The sequence below is a fragment of the Prinia subflava genome, chromosome Z (genome assembly GCF_021018805.1).
Source record: "Prinia subflava isolate CZ2003 ecotype Zambia chromosome Z, Cam_Psub_1.2, whole genome shotgun sequence".
NCBI classification, from domain to species: Eukaryota; Metazoa; Chordata; class Aves; order Passeriformes; family Cisticolidae; genus Prinia; species Prinia subflava.
This window is the reverse complement of record NC_086283.1, coordinates 75,690,715-75,707,617: the sequence shown is the minus strand read 5'-3', so window position 1 is coordinate 75,707,617 and position 16,903 is coordinate 75,690,715. Positions and strand designations below refer to the sequence as shown.

Here is a 16,903-nt window from a genome sequence, read left to right as displayed (position 1 = left end):
GGAGGAGAGCAAAGCTCAGCAGGTGCAGCTGCCGCCCAGCCCTGCGCCGGCAGCACGGCTTCCCCGCACCGCCGCCGGCCTCGCTGTTACCTGCAGCCGCATGAACTCCTGCTGCCCCTTCAGGCTGTCGTTCATGGCCTTCGAGAAGACGAACCCCATCGCGCCCTGCACGGCACAAGACACGAGGTGGGAGAAGCGGGGAGCCGGGAGAACCGAGTGAGGAAGAGGAGAGCCGCCCCCGGGAGGAGCCTGTCCTGCGTCCCGCCCCCTCTTCCTCCCCTCCCCTTCGGCTGTACAAACTGTCTCAGGAAATTTGAACTCATCCCATATGAATAGACAGGCCCTGGTAGGCTCACCACTCGGGTGTGATATGTCTAGACAATACATATAAATAAACAAGGAAAATAATTTAAAATGCCTTTGTCGCTTAACTTATCTTGCTCTGCCTTTCATCATGTGTAAGAATGTTTTCATGGCATCATCATCCATAATTACATCCATAATTCGGCTTTGAACTCCAAAGAAATTAAATTTTCAATTTTAAAAATATTGAGTCAGAAATTATGCTCTGTCAGTGACACAGCATTATTTGTGTCAGTGACACAAATAAGTGCTAGAATTACATAATCGCAGAATATTCTGAGTTGGAAGAGACCCACAAGGATCACCGAGTCCGACTCTTATGTGAATGGCCCATACAAGATCAAACCTACAACCCTGATTATACTAGCACCTATCTGTAATATCCAGAATTCTTTTGGCACTAAAGAGTATCTCATTCAGTTTTCCAACTTAAGTCTGTGAGGATACACGGCACTTCAAACACCATCTCATAGAGTAATTTGACATCTTGTCTTACCACAAGATTTAGTGTTTTTCCAGAGACAGTCTACTCATTCAATCTGCTGACATCTTGACCTGCAAATGTTGTTTTTGCCAATACTTATTTTCTAAATTCAGGCATTTTTCAAATAGTTTTGTTAAAAATACTGAGAAGACAGCTGTCTTCTCATTTTTTCTCCCCCACTACCCCCCCTTTTAAAAAATTTATTTATTTATTTATTTATTTATTTATTATTATTATTATTATTATTACTGGTACAGCAGAAAAAGAGAGAAAAGTAAGGGAGAAAAAATGATTTCTCTGTTGTGGAAACTTGTTTAGCATTTTTACTTGATGTAGAAAACTTGAAGTAAAGAACTTCCAAGAACTATTTTAGTGATATTTTGAAAAGGGTTGTGACTTTTTGGAATATTTAACAAGAATTTAATTTCTCCCCTGGATCTCTGATGCAGCAGAGATCCGGGAGAGAACTTTCTTGGTATACTCCAGCTCCACGCAAGATGGCACTACTGCACTGGCAGCCACTGACTTAATCAGAGAGACTTGTGGTTGATGGGTGTTTCACTGATAAATTTGTGAGAATATAATGTTCTTTCAAAGCAGGTTACCAAAGATACCATCCATCTTCACCCACTGAGACCCTTGCAACTAAGCAAAACATTTAGGTCTGTCCACATCTTTTCTTGAGAAGAAAGGTGTTTCAGAGTGTAGTAGACCTCTATACGGTGCCTCTGGCAGACTCTGTGTCACAGAGATCTGCTTTCTGTGGAGGGGTTAGCACGATGGGGTAGCAGACTTCAATCATACAGGAATAGATGAGGGAGAGGTGGAGAGGCAGAACCGTGACTTATTGCTACAGAAACAGTACTGGTTTCCGAAGAAAGGATCTAGGATTTAAGAAGTAGCATGGAGAATGGAGGCTAGTTTCCATAGAGCGTAAGAAGCCTCTAAGATTCATGCCTGTGGGAGGCTGGTTTTTAGCTACATCAGACTGCAAACACTGGCAGGAACCCCCCTGCAGCAGCGGCTGCAGCTCTTGCCTCTCTTTGTTGGTACCACTTGCAGCTCCAGACTTGAGCTGAATTATGTGATTTCATTGATATTGTCAATATTGATGGCACCACACTGGGGGACAGAGCCTCTCCTGTTCCAATGCCCAGTCTGTCAGGTCATGGTATAGAGCCCCCAGGAAAAAATCAGACAGCATCATATATTGCACAGTGCTGTTAGATGGTCAGCATTTCTGAAGGCAGGCAGTGTTTCTCTAGTCCAGAAAGCTACAGGTATTGCTGTCATTAGCAGCACAGAAGACCCATGCACAGTCATAAAGACATTTCATAGTAACACAGATCTGGCAGCCATTAGACAGGCAATCATGTCTCCTTTTTTCTTGTCATATTTTAAAAATAATATTTAAATTATAAGATGTATCTTCTCCACAAAACACTGGTACAAAAAGAACTGAACTTTGGAAATGTTGACAGTGATACCTAACAAAAGAAATTGAGTCAATTAAAAATGGAATTAGTTATCATTTGTGCCAATGCAGATGTTTATTGCGTAATTTATTTTTACATGATGAGGAAGAAGGAGGAACATAGAATTATAACCAGAAGAAGTATTTGAAAGAAAGCAAGCATTCTTTCTCTTATCTTTATATGTAGTGCACTAGGATGCATCAGTTTGAATTTTACCATAATGATTTGGATGTTAATTAATTAAGAGAATAATTAATTATTCCATTCAATTATATAATCCAGATTGAGAAGGAAACAGCATGCTAGAGATAGCCTGTAGAACAATTATCTAGCAAATAGGATATATCTGTATCAGTCTGCCTGATGGATTTAATTTTATTCTTTCATTTGAATGATTATGTACAAAATTAAATCTATCAATCAAAATATCTAGTTTGAAAGAAATACAGATCAATGTCCTGAATTTGTAGTATTTAGCAAGCCAGTTTTCTTGTTTTACAATAGTATATTTACTTGAGTATGCTAGAAGTGTACTGACTGTAAACATAGATGACCATAAGACATCTTAACCCCATAATAACTGATTATTTAACTTGTGACAATAACTTTTTTTTTTCTTTTTTTTTTAGATTTTAGGAATCAATGTTCAGCAAAACAATCCAGTTTTCTAATACTCTACTTTAATAAAGAAAGATGATTACAACCTTGAAGATTTTTACCTATTTTTTTTGTTTTACTACTTAACTTCTGAAAATAGGACTCATGTGAAGGAAAATCCCAGCAGCTACACAGAGCCACAGAGCTAAGATAAACCTGTACCTTTGACACCTTTTTTTGTGTGTGTGTTTTTGGTTGGGTTGTGGGTTTTTTTGTGTGTGTGTGTGGTTTTTTGAGGTTTTGGTCTGATTTTTTTTTTTTCTGTAGGGGAAGTCCCTATGTTATTTGGTCTTCTTAGTTAACTTAAAGCATTTATCATAAACTAGAAGCTTCCACTTCATTCTGGGAATGTTTTTGTAGTCATTTTTGTTCTTACTGGAAAGAAACTTCACAGCTTGGTTTATGATTGTTTTGTCTGGTTTTGTGACTGCTTTGTAACTCATGTACACCACATAGCTGTGTAAGTAAATTTGCCATTTACAAATGTCATGTTTAGTGCTAAACTATTTGAGGCTTATTAAAATATGAGTTTCCTCTGAGTCCTTTATTTGGGCTGCTACCTGCTTTGAGGCCTCTGTGCTCCTCTGCACTTGTGGAGATGGGTATCTGTTGGGCTGATATCCCCTGGGAAGGGCCTGGAAGCAGCAGGGACAGCAGTCATTGTCTCTCTGGTGGTGTATGTGAGGGGTGTGTAGAGGAGTCTACATCCTTCTTTCTGAGGGACTCATGTTATATGGTTTTGGAAGATTTGAACACAAATACACTGACTGTCGTTAAAAACCTCCACATCAGTGTGCTGTATCAACAGAAAACCCAAAGGCTTCCAGGAGGGGATTCCTGTGGTTCTCAGCCACCTGATGGCTTATGGCTCATAAAACCATTAACTACATACTTGCAGGTAGCAGTAACTGATGCTTAGGGCATAGAGAGTGTAGGGGTTTGGGTGTCCTTCCCCTCCTTCAGTACACATCTCTGAGACGCGTATGCTACCATGGATCACAATTTTGTATTTGATTTGTATTTCACTCTGTAAATATACTCTTTAGTAAACAGTGCTCACAATGGCTGAGTCTAGCTAATGTTCTGAGTAATATTCTTATTTCAGGGTTGCTTTCTTGTAGAAAAGTTATGGCTGAGATGTTGTTAGGGTTATGTTTCATAACATAAATGTTATCGCAGCAAAGAAACTATACACAACATTGTATTTCCAGATTGTATTATCACGTTCTTAAATTGGAGGTTTGTCTCCCAGAAGACTCCTTAAGTGGCAGGGAACAGAGCTATTTAAATAAATTGCTTCCTTGTCTGTGGAGAAGCAGGACATAGCTCCTAGAATTTACGGATATCCTGGGTCCTGTGTCACAATTGTCTTTTGACACCAGTCATTTTCCGCATGAGAATGTATCAGTTATCTAAGTCATTTGTTTAGCAAGTGATTTCACCATGTTAAAAAAAGCGGGCGGAGGGGGAAGGTAAGGGAAGCAGGGGAGGGGAGGTACTGATGCCGCTTTTGGTTTTGTTTTCTAGAGCTCTCGGCTTTCAGGAACAGACAAGTTGCCTGGAGAACTCCCTGTTCCGCCACAGCTGAAGCGCTGGGAAACGTGAGGCTTAGGAGCACGGCGCGGGGGGTTTTCGGGATGGGTTTCCGCGAAGGGCCGCGGACCGGAGCAGTTCCCGGCACTGCCTGGCAGCGGGGGGGGCCGGGGCCGGGGCGTGACACACCTGGTCCGACAGAAGTCGGGCCGAGGTGGGGTGGGAGACACTCCGTACAGCCTCGGCGGCCGCGGAGAAAGCCGCCAGGCAGAGATGAGCCGCGGCCCGGGAAGAGCCGCCCGCAGCTCTGCGGGTTGCGGGGCTGCACCGATCTCACCCCGCCCTGAGGCGACCACGGCGCCGGCGGCCGCCCGAGGCTGCCCGGGTGCGTTCTCGCCGAGGGCGTTTGCTGTCCTTGGGAATGCCCGGTGACGGGCAAGACTGAGATAGGTGTCTGGAAAGTTTGTTGTACAACAGGTGAAAAAATCCCAAAACTCAAATCCCACCACTGCAGTATAGAACTGTGCAGTAAAATGTGTTTGCATGTAGATGTGTATGTGTGTATATATACATATAGGAGTATGTGTGTATATACAACAAAATTAAACAATAAGAACAAAAAGAAACTTAACAAAACAAACCCCATCTGTCCTGGTCTTTTATTTGCTGCTAAGCATTTACATGGAATATGCAGCCCTGTGGCTTGGGAACAAGTGATGAGAAAGCAGAAACTAATTTCCTGACATTGAAAGGTCATTTCATCAGCGGCTTATCTGATCTCACACTATTTTATAAATGTGTTTCAGTTTCTTTCTGTTGCACCTTTTTTTCCTTTACTGAGACAATATAATTTAGCCTATTTTTAAGAGCAGCAAAAAAAACCAGTGGAAATTAACATTCATCTGTCTCACCTACTGCAGATATCTACCCTCTCAATCTTACACGGTTATTACAACCTAAATGTTAAATTCAGCTATTTTACATACCACTGTTTCCACATTCATCTCAAACATCAAATAAAACACTAACCTTAATCAGTTTTGTACATGATGTGTTTTTTCTTCCATCACAGATACTGTGAGTGGGCTGTCAAGTGGAAAGAAGAAAATACTGAAAATTTTTAGAGTGGTCATTTCACAGTAATTTAACTCTTCTGAGAATTTCAACCCTTTTCTGAGGTATGTGAGGACAACTTAAGAGAATTAATTTATACTGAACCGTATGTTTAGAGTCGTATTTTGTGCTGTTGACCCAGTTCTCTCACTACAATCTACAAGTTAATGTGGGTACATCCTTTTGCTTCTAACATTTGAGAGGGCAGGAGGGATTCTGTATTCTTCAATGACTTCTAGAGTCAAGAAAATTAAAAAGTCAGTGTTCTTTATTTTTTTCTAACATAGCGCATAGGATTAAGAACTCTTCTTTTACTATACAGTAGCAAGGCAAGGGGCCTTCATTGTGACCAAATCTTTGGAAGAGAATATCTGTCTTTACAAGAGAAGGGTGGAAAATGCTTTTCCTGTTATTCTTGCATTTTTCCTATTCCTATTACCTTTACGGACATGAGAAACTTTTGTAGAAAGTTCTAGTTGATGTTACCAGCTGTTTCACACTGCTTGAGATTAATAATCTGACTCTGTGTAGATGGAAGACCACTTGCAGTTAGTGTTCCAAGGACTGGTGCTCACATACAGCTTTGACGGGATAACATGTTTCTTAAAATGCCCATGGCATTTTATGTTCTAATTTTTGCAACATTTATGTCTTTGGTTACAGTGAACCACTGTTAGCAATACAGAATTTTCCCTACTGGGGAACTTTCCAATAATGGGGAAGTTTCCTAAAGACGTAGGTATACTCATGTCAGCATTTAAGTTGTCACATGAAGTCTTTTGACAAATAGTTCTGGTTTTCCTGTCTTTTTCATTTGATTGCGGCACAAACATGCAGCAGCAGTACTGAGGAGCAATTTGCACAGGGAATATATTTTGCTTTTAAAAATCTATTTGCCACAGACATAGGAAGCTGGCAGAAGGACAGAAAGGGCATTGTGGTAGGTTCTGTAAGAAAAACAGTAAGCAGATAGCAAGGTCTCAAACTGATCCAGATGATCCTTCTGCTCAGGATAAAACAAGAGAAGGTTCTATAATGATTATTGCAGTGGTTTTCTTTTTGCATGCGCACCTGGATTTGACCTGGATCACCATCTTTTCCCTCTGAAAGTGAAAAATTGAATACAGCAGCAAACTTTCTCAGTCTTGAGGAAATTTGTAAGTAATACTCATACTTCTTTTGTGTATTGTAAAGCTTGTTTTCTTCTACAATGGGAAAAAGCATGCTAATAAATTTCAGCAATTGCAGGACATAAACATGGGGCTTAGTACTATAAAAGCTAACTTGCTGTCATCTGTCTTCCATGAGTTAATCAGAACACCCTGTCCTGGAGATCATGCCAACATTCTGTTTTCCTGTCAAAAAGGTGGATAGAGGTTGCAGGCAGGAGTATGGGTATCTTTTAGTATCCTGACTGTAGTGCACATACTGTTTGTTCCAACTGTGGAACAAACTAGTACTATGTACTAGTTCAGGCAGTCTGCTTTGTTCTGAGCAGTCTACAGCCTCTTCTTAAAAAAAAAAAAAAAAAAAAAAAAAAAAAAAAAAAAAAAAAAAAAAAAAAAAAAAAAGACTCCGACTGTGCTCTAACTCTGGTCGTTCTGACATGAAGAGTACACAACAATACCCAGTCAGTCTCAGTGGCAGGCTTGTCTCGAGAATAAGGGTGATCATGGCACATTTGTGAGATTGGTATATCTCCATCTGGTTTGAGAAGCTTTAATTTGGAGCTTTGTTGGTGGTCTGGAGTGCTTGTTACTCAAGCAGGGAAATCATGATGGAGGCATTCTGATGTATATGTGTTCAGAGAAGCTCTTGGGAACCCACAGGACTGGGCTGCCATTTTATAGTGCTTTCAAGGTCATCACTTGTGGCTAAGGAGTAAGTCTGGTACCTAACCACTTTATGAAGCCTGGGATTTATCAATTAATCAGGTCTCGCACCTTAAGAATCTTCTTTGTATTTTTCCTGCACCTGTTTTCAGACCATGCTTACATTGTTCATAATGCAGTGGATCGCCTCCCTTTCTCAGCTTCATATGCATTACCTGTTGCAAATCAAATGTTGGGATCAGGCAGCAGGAATATGAGGAAAAGAAGTAGCTTGAATCAAATTGTTATAAGGAGCCTAGCTCCCTTAAGCCACAGCACTGTAAAGGCATGTGTGTCTTATGAATTAAGGACAGTATTGTTTTTTCACTATCATCTTAAAGCTGACAGTCAGAGAAAGAAGGACAAAACATCTTATAAAAATGGTGAAGAATGGCAGTCAAGATAGAATTTCATCAGTTAGGAAGTGTCACATGTATTACAGTTGTCTAATTTGCTACACAAATTCTGAAACTACCACTAGAAAACAGCTAAAGGCAATCCTTCCTTATTTTTGTGGATGTTTGGGTATCCAAAATTAGGATTTTATTTAGGAAAAAAAATCTACCATTTTCTGTATTCATGAAAGATATCTGTTAGGGTGTTTGAATTTTTCTTAACAGTAATTTGAAAAACGATGGCACTACTGGATATTACTACTGTTCTGACTTAAAATACATATTTACTAAAAGTAGTGGGTGTGTGAAGATTAAATGTACGAGTTGATATTAATAAGCATTTTAAAATGTTAAAATGTTGGGTAGGACTGTAAAACCTATGTCAATAAAGAGGGGAAAAACTTCTGACAGAAAAGTGAAATTACTTTTGTATTCAGAGGTAAAACAGCAGAAATTCAATGCAATAGATTCTGCTTGTAGATTAACTGACTTTGTCACTTTTTTACAAAGGCACTATTGTGTGATTAGTTGATAAATAGTTGTTATTGTGTAAATACATGTTATGAGATTAATTACTGCATTAATTGTTTTCAGAATGTATGTAACTTACTGAGCTTTCTGATGTGTACTGTAGGACCAGGGTAAAAAAGTAGGGTGTATTCACAGTATGTTAAAGTAAAGCAAGCAGGTGGGGAAGAACCAAGTTCTATTTCCTGCACTGACTGAGTGTAGAAAATTCATTCTCCTATTAGGAGCAACATTTCCTGCTACAGTTACAGGAACAACTGGGTATTTGTGAGTACTTATTTACTATTCAACAGATAATGATAAAGCACCTGTTTAGCCAGAGCCAAGAACAGATGTTTAAAGCAAATAAAGTAAGATGTTTTTCCTGGACCCACCCATACAGGAAGGTTTCTTCTGCCTGATTATCTACTGGGTACAGTTTCGTCCTGTTTTTAAATTCAGTGTCTTCTGTCCAGTTCTTTGTGTGCACTGACTATAAAGTATTTAACTGAATAAGCGCAAGTCAGAAAATGAGTATGTGTTTATATTTGTCTATTATTTTATCATTTTAGGTTCAATCTACATCATGGGAAGGCCTTTGTTTTTGTACATATTTTTATTCTACTGGCATTTCCTAAATGGTAAGAAGGCAAGTTGTAAAAAGCAGTAGAACTGTTTTAGTATGTTTTCTTTCCATGTATAGGCACAGAAATGCTAATTTCCCCAGCTTTCCTTCAGCTGCTTGCATTTTAGGTTTTTCATTAATGTTTTAAATAAAAAGGTCTAGGCATGGCTTTACGTTAAAGTAGATGCATGTATTTTGATATGGGGCCAGGTTAAAATCCCCGTCAGTGTTCCAGCAGAGGCACGATTTCAAACAAGATACCACTAGCATTACACAAAATGTTTTCTAGGCTCTATCAAACCTCAGGATTGTTGTGTACTCCTTAACATTGTGGGTAAAAACATTTATGCAAAGAGAACATTCCCATTTGAAGCACTAACACTTGCCTGTTACCACAGCAGTGTTCTCAAAGCAACAGCTGAGGGGCTGTGCAAATACAGTTTGCTGTTTGTAGCACAGCATCACAGTGTGTGTGTGTGCACAAAGCAGGTGTCTGCAGGTATAAGTGTCCATTGTGTCTGCATACAGCAGAGGTCTTGTGTTTTGTCACACACTTGGACAAGTACATACCAAAATGTTTAACTTTTCAGTTACTCTTCAGAGAAGATACTTTAGTCCTTAAAATTTCCTATAGATATGATGAGACATGACTTCTAAGATTAGGTGTATTATTGAAAAACTAAGTTTTCTTCCAAATTTTGTTTTTCAGCTTTATTCACTGTTGAAGCTCCTCAGTCACTCTGCACTGTGGAACGTGGGAACAATGTGACCATGGAATGCACATTTCCAGTGAATGGGAAATTAGAGTTTAGAGAATTAAGTGTCAGCTGGGAAAAGAAAGATGAGTCGAAGCAGGTTTATGAACTTCACAATGGAGAGGAAGACTTCAGAAATCAGCATGATGACTTTAGGGGAAGAATAAAATTGTTGAAAGAGAATCTGAACTTGGGACAGTCTCTCCTTCAGATCAGTGACGTGAAGCTCAGAGACGCAGGGGATTACCGCTGTGTCATTATCTATGGGGGAGCTGACTACAAGACAATCCATCTGAAAGTTAAGGGTGCGTGTGCCACTACCAGAGGTTCAATACCCTGATACACTTAGAAGATGTCAGAGACCCTGAAGTAAGACGTATCTGCATTAGCAATTAAAGAAACCTCATTGAAGACAAGGAGCTGTCTGCTGGTGCTTGTGCAGCTGTATAGCTTTGCACATCTGTTTAGTCTGAATCTGTGTTCTGTCCTCTAAGTCCCCGATGACAAGTAAGGAATGGGATTGCAAAACTATGTAGACAGTACAAAGACCATAAAGCCTATTGAGCTTTCTAAACCACATCAAAATTGTAATAAATCCTGTACCTCTAGTAACAGACACAATAGTGTTACTTACTTTTCCTGTCAAAATCTAAGCTGAAACTTAACCCAGGGGGCTAAGAAAAGGTGTCTTGCATTTAATACAGGCTGTTCTTCAAGTTTCCTGTGAGTAATGATTTTTTTTTTCCAATTGTTTAGCTCCTTACAGAATTATAAACCAAGGAGTGGTGAACACAGGACACAACGAATGGGAATTGACATGTCAGTCAGAAGGATATCCAGAAGCTGAAGTGATATGGAAAAACAGAAACCATGAAGATTTGACTGATAAGGCTAACACAAGATTTGAAACTGGAAGTGACCAGTTGTACCGAGTGACAAGTACCCTTATAATCAAAAGTGAAATTGATGAGATTTTTTACTGTATATTCTGGAATAAAGAGCTGCAAGAAAACACATCTGCCATTTTACACATTGCAGGTAACATTTCTAAATTTCATTTACAGTAGTACACTTCAAAGTGCTAATGTAATTTTGTCCCAGTTGAATCAGCCACAATTTGTTTCTCTTTCCTAATTTTGAAGAGACTAGAACAAAATACCTGTGTCATTAAGTTTTGTTATTAATGCATGCTTTCACATGTTTCACATGTTCATCATGAATGCATGGTCAGAATTTAAAGACGGGAATGTTGTGTAACCTGCAGGTATGTGAAAATTGAGTCCAAATGTTTAAAAAGTTCCATTACTTGGAAGACATGCAGCTCAGCACCTGGAAATTAAATACTCCCATATAAATTAAACACATCTTCCAAGAATATTCTATTTTGTTGATGATTACTTTGACATACATTTGAACAATATGGTCTTTTCCTGCCACTACAGCTCTGAGCATATTTAAATGTAACTAATTATACACTTTTTTTTCCCCTCAAGAAGTCTAAATGGAAGGAAAATTCATAAATGGACAAAACAAATACAGTTCCTAATTATACCTTTTAACTCGGCAGCTCCTCTGCTGCTTTTGCTTTTGCCTGTTCTTTTCTGGATTGTAGCCTGATATGTTTTCAACCAGATTGGAGACCAGATCCAACTCAAAAATAGTATTTCTCCTTGTCAAACTGTTACTTCATCAGGTCATTTCCCTGGTCCAGTTCACCACCTAGTTTTAAGAACACCTGTGAGGGCACACTTTTTGGGCCTCACAAGGGTTTGAAACAGGCAGGCTACAGTGACAAAGCCAAGTCATTCTTTCAGTGGGCACGTTTGATTTTAACAAGAAATATATCTGGGATTCAAGGACATAATTTACCCTTTGCATAGCTTTAGAGCTTTACCAGATGAAAGGAACTCTCCATCTTCTTTCTCAATTAGCTCTTTCCTGTAATCCTGATGGGAAACGAAACCAAATGTAACACTTTGACAAGGAGAATTCTGATGAGATCAAAGGCATGATGCAGAGAACAAAGACAAATATGTTCTTCCCACCCCACCCCTTATTTGAAAAAAGTGTTAAGTGTACCATTAGCACCTGACCTTAGACATAATCTATAATGTTGTTGTTGGCATGTCTTAACTGCTTATAGCAAAAATGAAAATGAAAGGCAAAGGGAGGATCTTACGCAATTATGTAATGTCTTATCCCTGACTTGTTTTACTTGAAGATTCAACTGATGGCATTCTCCAGACTGAGAGCAGACGTTTTGTTGGAGTAGCTCTCATTGTTACTGCTTTTGTTGGATCAGGGCTTCTATTTCTGCTCTGCATAAGAAAAGGTACACAAATTATTTATTTTAGAGTATTTCAGTTATTATCAATCTGCTCTGTTAATTCATCCTTGCTGAGTGGAATGAGACAATTTTTTACCACATTGTTTATTTCTCTTTGCTGCACTTGGGTAGATACTAGCAAGTTGACAGAGTGAAACAGGTTATCAGCCCCTCACAAACAACTTACCCATGTATGTCTGTCAATCTTTCTTACAGTTAAAGATGTATAGCAGTAAGATTAGTCTCTAACCTATTCCAACATTAGAGCACTTTTTTTACCTACTGGAAATTGAAGATTCCTGTTCTGTGTCCTCCTTTTTGACTGGGGACCAGAAAGAGCTGGTAGCAGATAGGGCACTGGAGATTTTTTAGTGATTCTTTTTCTGCATTCTCTGAAAAAGTTCAGTGAACCGTAAGCACCTGTTTTTTAAGAGAGTATTCTCACTCAGTCTTCATACCATTTCACTGATTTCCTTACTAAGTTTTGAGCTTTCTCAGTTCACAAATTAATATTGGACATTTTCAGCATCACAGGATGTTGAAAAGTTAAAGCATTGGCAATAATTTGTTTTCACTTGCTAGCTCACAAAAGAAAAACTTGGAGAAATAATTTTTAGGTTATCTGAGTATGAAAAGAATATAGTTAGCACCCAAAATATACATAAAAGGAGGGTTAACCTTGTTACTTAAACTGAAAGAATTACTGTAATTTCCTTTTATTTCATAGGTTGGGTGGGGGAATGGGGCAGCTATGGAAACATTCTGAGAGAAGTATTCATAAGCTTAACAGGCTCCCAGGTGATTCTAAAAGGCTGCAAAAAGCCTGTAGGTAACCCTGCAGGTATAATAATATACTTGCCCTAACAACATGATAGGAATAGGAGTGAACATGAAAGTGGAAGAAGGGACAGCAAAATCCTTGACTGCTCAAAAGAATCCCACTGGGGATTTCAGTGAAGGTCAGAAGTTTCCTAGGCTGCCTAACTAATATTTATTGTTTGTGTCTGTATGTGATAATGTGTATCACATTAGGTTTCATATTTATCTATATATACACACATACATGTGTGAGTGTGTGTGTGCCTCTGTGTGTGTGTGATAAAATACAAGTTGATTCAAAAGCTAAACTAGTGACAATAGGTTTTTGTCTTACACCCTAAGCTGTCCTGGGTTACCCAGCAAGTGATTTTCTCAGAATGTGGGCCTTTTAGCCCTCAAAAAGCACTGAGAAGATGATCTCCCCTTTTGTTCCCTGTTTTCTGATATGTTCAAATTCTGGGTGAAAATATGCAACGGGAAACCATTTGAACAAGTATTTTCCAGTGTTAGTGTATAGTATCAAAGAAGTTCTGGCTTAGAAACAAAAAAAAAGGAAGTGGGAAAGGAAACCAGCAGACTGGGAGCAATGAAGAATTTATTTTAAAGTCTTTGAAGGAATTTAGTGTTTTGAGAACAAATGATTACACTATGCTAAATGTGCCCATCCCACCAATGTGTTTAAGCTCCTCATTAGATCTAAAGCCAGCATTTTGGATGGTTCTTTAAATTTCTTTCTCTTTTGTTTTCTTTCAGCTAGAGAAAACAAGGGCAACAGAATACCTGTGGCGAGTTCATCAATAGCAAGTATGTACATATGACTTAAATCTAGCAAAGTGTGATTCTTGTGGAAATAATTGCTTGAGAATTAACTTTGCAATGGTGATGACCAAATGGAGATTAAATTCAACTTCGATTTTGCTTTCTACATTTCATTTACATAACAACTATAAATTACAGTTGAAGAGTGGCTTTTCCTCCTTTTGGAAGGAATATGTGAAAGAAAAGCATACTTGTTCCAGGAACTGATGCACTCCTGATAAGCACAAGGAAAGGACAGAACAGTATGCTGTGTTTTGGAAAGTCTGCAATAGGATGGGACAGGCTCCCTGGAAAATAATACCTCAGAAAGGTATCACATCCTGATGTGCAGACTTTGTGCTGCAATTTGAACCGTGTTGGCATGTTCCTCTGTTTTCTCCAGTATTGTAGCGTGCATTTGAGGGTCTTTGTCACAAGAGTCATGACAGAGACTTTGGCCCCATTGAGAGAAACACAGGGAAGCTTTAGTTTCTGTGTTGTGATATTGTTGTTTTTTACCATGAACAAATCTCATTGGAAGGACAGTAGCACCATGACAGGTGGTATTGAAGGAAACAAAGAGAAGAGTGAAGAGACTTAATATTTACACTAGGAAAGAAGAGATTAAAATCCTTTTGCTGCCTCTCTGTATGGTTACTGGTTTATTTATTTTTAATTTGTTGTATGGTTTTTTGGAGACCACCACAAATTAAATTGCTGTGTGAAAATTAGTTCATGCTAGCCACTGGTGTTTTTCCTACAAAAAACTCTCTTGAGAATATTTACCCAAATGAACACGGTGTTTGGCATTAATCTTATCCCTTGCTCTGCATTCAAGTCACTCTAGATCCTGAGCAGCCTGAGGTGGTAGTTTCTAACACAGATTTATCACTATAGGAAAAGTTTAAGCTATGCTCACTGCTGTGTGTATCTATGTCCTTTGCTTACAGAGCTGTCAAAAGATAAGAATTCACATGATGGCAGAGATGCTCCTTTTGAAGACAGAGAGCTGAAATGTAAGTATAAATGACAAATAAAAAATTAGTAGCAAATTGCACACAGCATAAACCATCCCTGGTCACTGGAGCACTAATTCAAGACTGGTTTGTTTAGCCTCTTGTTTCAACAGACACTTCAAGAGAAATACAGTCTCCCAGTGTGTGTCTTACAAACTCACCATCATAACTTACTGTGTACTGTTTGTTACATCAAATAATGAATCTGGTTTTTAAAACAGAAAGAAAAGATATACAAAGGAAAACATGATGTGGAGATATTTAACAACCCAAACCAGTTGTTTTTTCCAGCTTGCCTTTTTGCTATAGAAAGAGTTGTTAATGCACACCTGTAAGGTGCAGAAACCCCTCACAGCCACTTGAGCAGGTCCCAAGCTGTGCCATTCTGTCAACAAAGCAAGAAAATATATGATTAAATCTATGAAACATCCCATTGTATGGAACAGGAGGCTGGAATTATTGAGGTTTTTCTCTCACTTTCTTGCTAGCTTCCAAAGCACTTGCATTAATTGCATCCCAAACCCTTCCCTGCCACACTCTTCTACACTAAACTTTCAGGTAAGCCTGCTGGTCCTGCAGGTGTAGATCTCCAAGTCAAAGAGTAAGGGCCTAGGGACATGCCACTGGGAATATTGACAGATGGAGCACTAAATGTATTTGAAAGAATTTTAAAAGAAAGGGGTACCTAAGCAACAGCAATCTCACTGTATTTGTTAGAGAGAACTTCCCACAGTTATGTTTGAACTGCCACTTTATTTCCTCCCATGATCTTTTCCTGTTTGATCTTTTAATGAATTTAATTTTAGATGTTTGATTTTGACAATGAAGGAAACTTTTTGGTACCTCCAAATTCTAGGAAAGGGGCCCAAAGCTATGAAGAGTTCTGTGCCTTCATAATTTTGTAATTTGGTATTTTTTTCTTGTAATTCTTCTTATTACAGATATGCAAATTGAAGAGACCTAGAGAGAGCAGGGGAAGATTGTTCTCCTCTATTGTGAAGATCTGACAGCTCAAATGTTCTGTGCTCTATTTATTAAAGGGGATATTATTTCTTTGTATTTATTGTTTGATGCTAATCTTCTATATTGTTATAACACAGGAAAAAAAATGAAGTTAATGTAAGTTAAAACAATTATTATAGCATAAAAAATTATTGAATGTAGGCTTCTGTATAAGACTAGATACTGAGGCATTTACTTAAGTATCAAAGTTTCCACTTTCTTAAGTTTAGGCAAATGTATCTTTTAAAGACATATTTAATTGAAAATATCTTTCAGGTAAAGCACTTTAGGTCTCTGACCATCATGAATTTCATTTTTAGTTCTTGATAGGTCATCTTCTGAACCCTTTTTTCTTCCTTCTTCATCTGAGCTCTCCATTTCCTGCATAAAACTGGTTTTCCATCTTTTGAAGAATCTTTTTAATACTTTGATCCTCATAGAAGATGATGAAGCAACAAGACAAGATGACATACGTACAGGGCATTTTCAGTTCTTAAAATACCAGATGCTCCCAGCTAAGCCTGAAAAAGATGATTTAAAATGCTTGGCAACTATGGCTTGGAAATTAAATAATATTGAGCTTTTTGATACCTTTCCTTGAAAGGCATTTTGGGCATTTAATTTCCTCATGATATAGCTGGCACTACCTGGTTACTGCTCGTTGCTCTTCTGATTTACTGTTTGGGGATGATACAATTCTTTGGACATTTAGGAAGAACAGCCCTTGTTTTAGATGGCCATTTTGTTTTCCTGGGAATGGAAAAAGGCAAATCTACTTACTTCTAGGACCTGAAATATATGCACATGTGATTACATAGAAACGCTGAAGAAACCTGTTCCTGGATCCCATTTTGCAGGTTATTGTTATGTTATGTTTTGCTAAGTGCATATCTTTTTGGGGGGATCATACACAAGTGAAAATAATTTATTACAATGGTTTCACAATTGTATTTTTTTAATAAAACACATTTTGTTTTTCTCGTGTTTTTTTTCCTGCTTTCCTTAACCTGTCAGCAAGTAATGTAAGCTGTATGTGCATATTTCTGAGAAAAAACAATATCTAAGATTTAGCTGTAGGAAAGAGTCTACAGCCATGATCTCCCTCTAATGGCTCCAACAAAGAACAGACGGCAGAGAACTGGAATCTCACTGGATTCAGGCTTT

The 16,903-nt window shown here is 38.5% G+C and overlaps 2 protein-coding genes across 6 annotated transcripts in view; one reads left to right on the top strand and one right to left on the bottom strand.

Annotated features, from left to right (window-relative positions):
* Positions 1–16,903, bottom strand: part of PLGRKT (plasminogen receptor with a C-terminal lysine) — a 92,402-nt gene that overhangs the window by 27,430 nt on the left and 48,069 nt on the right. The window contains exon 1 of one of the 3 annotated variants that reach the window (XM_063423675.1): positions 91–261. In XM_063423675.1, the coding sequence (XP_063279745.1) occupies positions 91–159 (69 nt within the window). In that variant the 5' untranslated portion in view covers positions 160–261. Of the gene's footprint in view, positions 1–90 lie in introns of those variants that run through there. The other 2 variants (XM_063423678.1, XM_063423679.1) reach the window with 2 other exon arrangements.
* CD274 (CD274 molecule) lies at positions 4,097–16,717 on the top strand. 3 transcript variants are annotated; one of them, XM_063423671.1, is made up of 11 exons: positions 4,097–4,380; positions 4,507–4,580; positions 5,585–5,690; positions 6,674–6,782; positions 8,971–9,039; positions 9,733–10,083; positions 10,535–10,816; positions 12,000–12,110; positions 13,677–13,727; positions 14,672–14,737; positions 15,679–16,717. In XM_063423671.1, exons 5-11 carry the CDS (start codon positions 8,985–8,987, stop codon positions 15,699–15,701), a joined length of 939 nt encoding a protein of 312 aa, XP_063279741.1. In that variant the 5' UTR covers positions 4,097–4,380; positions 4,507–4,580; positions 5,585–5,690; positions 6,674–6,782; positions 8,971–8,984; the 3' UTR covers positions 15,702–16,717. The 3 variants fall into 3 exon arrangements, with proteins under 3 accessions (XP_063279741.1, XP_063279743.1, XP_063279742.1); XM_063423673.1 differs by lacking the exon at positions 4,507–4,580 and having other exon boundaries at positions 4,097–4,451; XM_063423672.1 differs by lacking the exon at positions 4,097–4,380 and having other exon boundaries at positions 4,444–4,580; positions 6,736–6,782.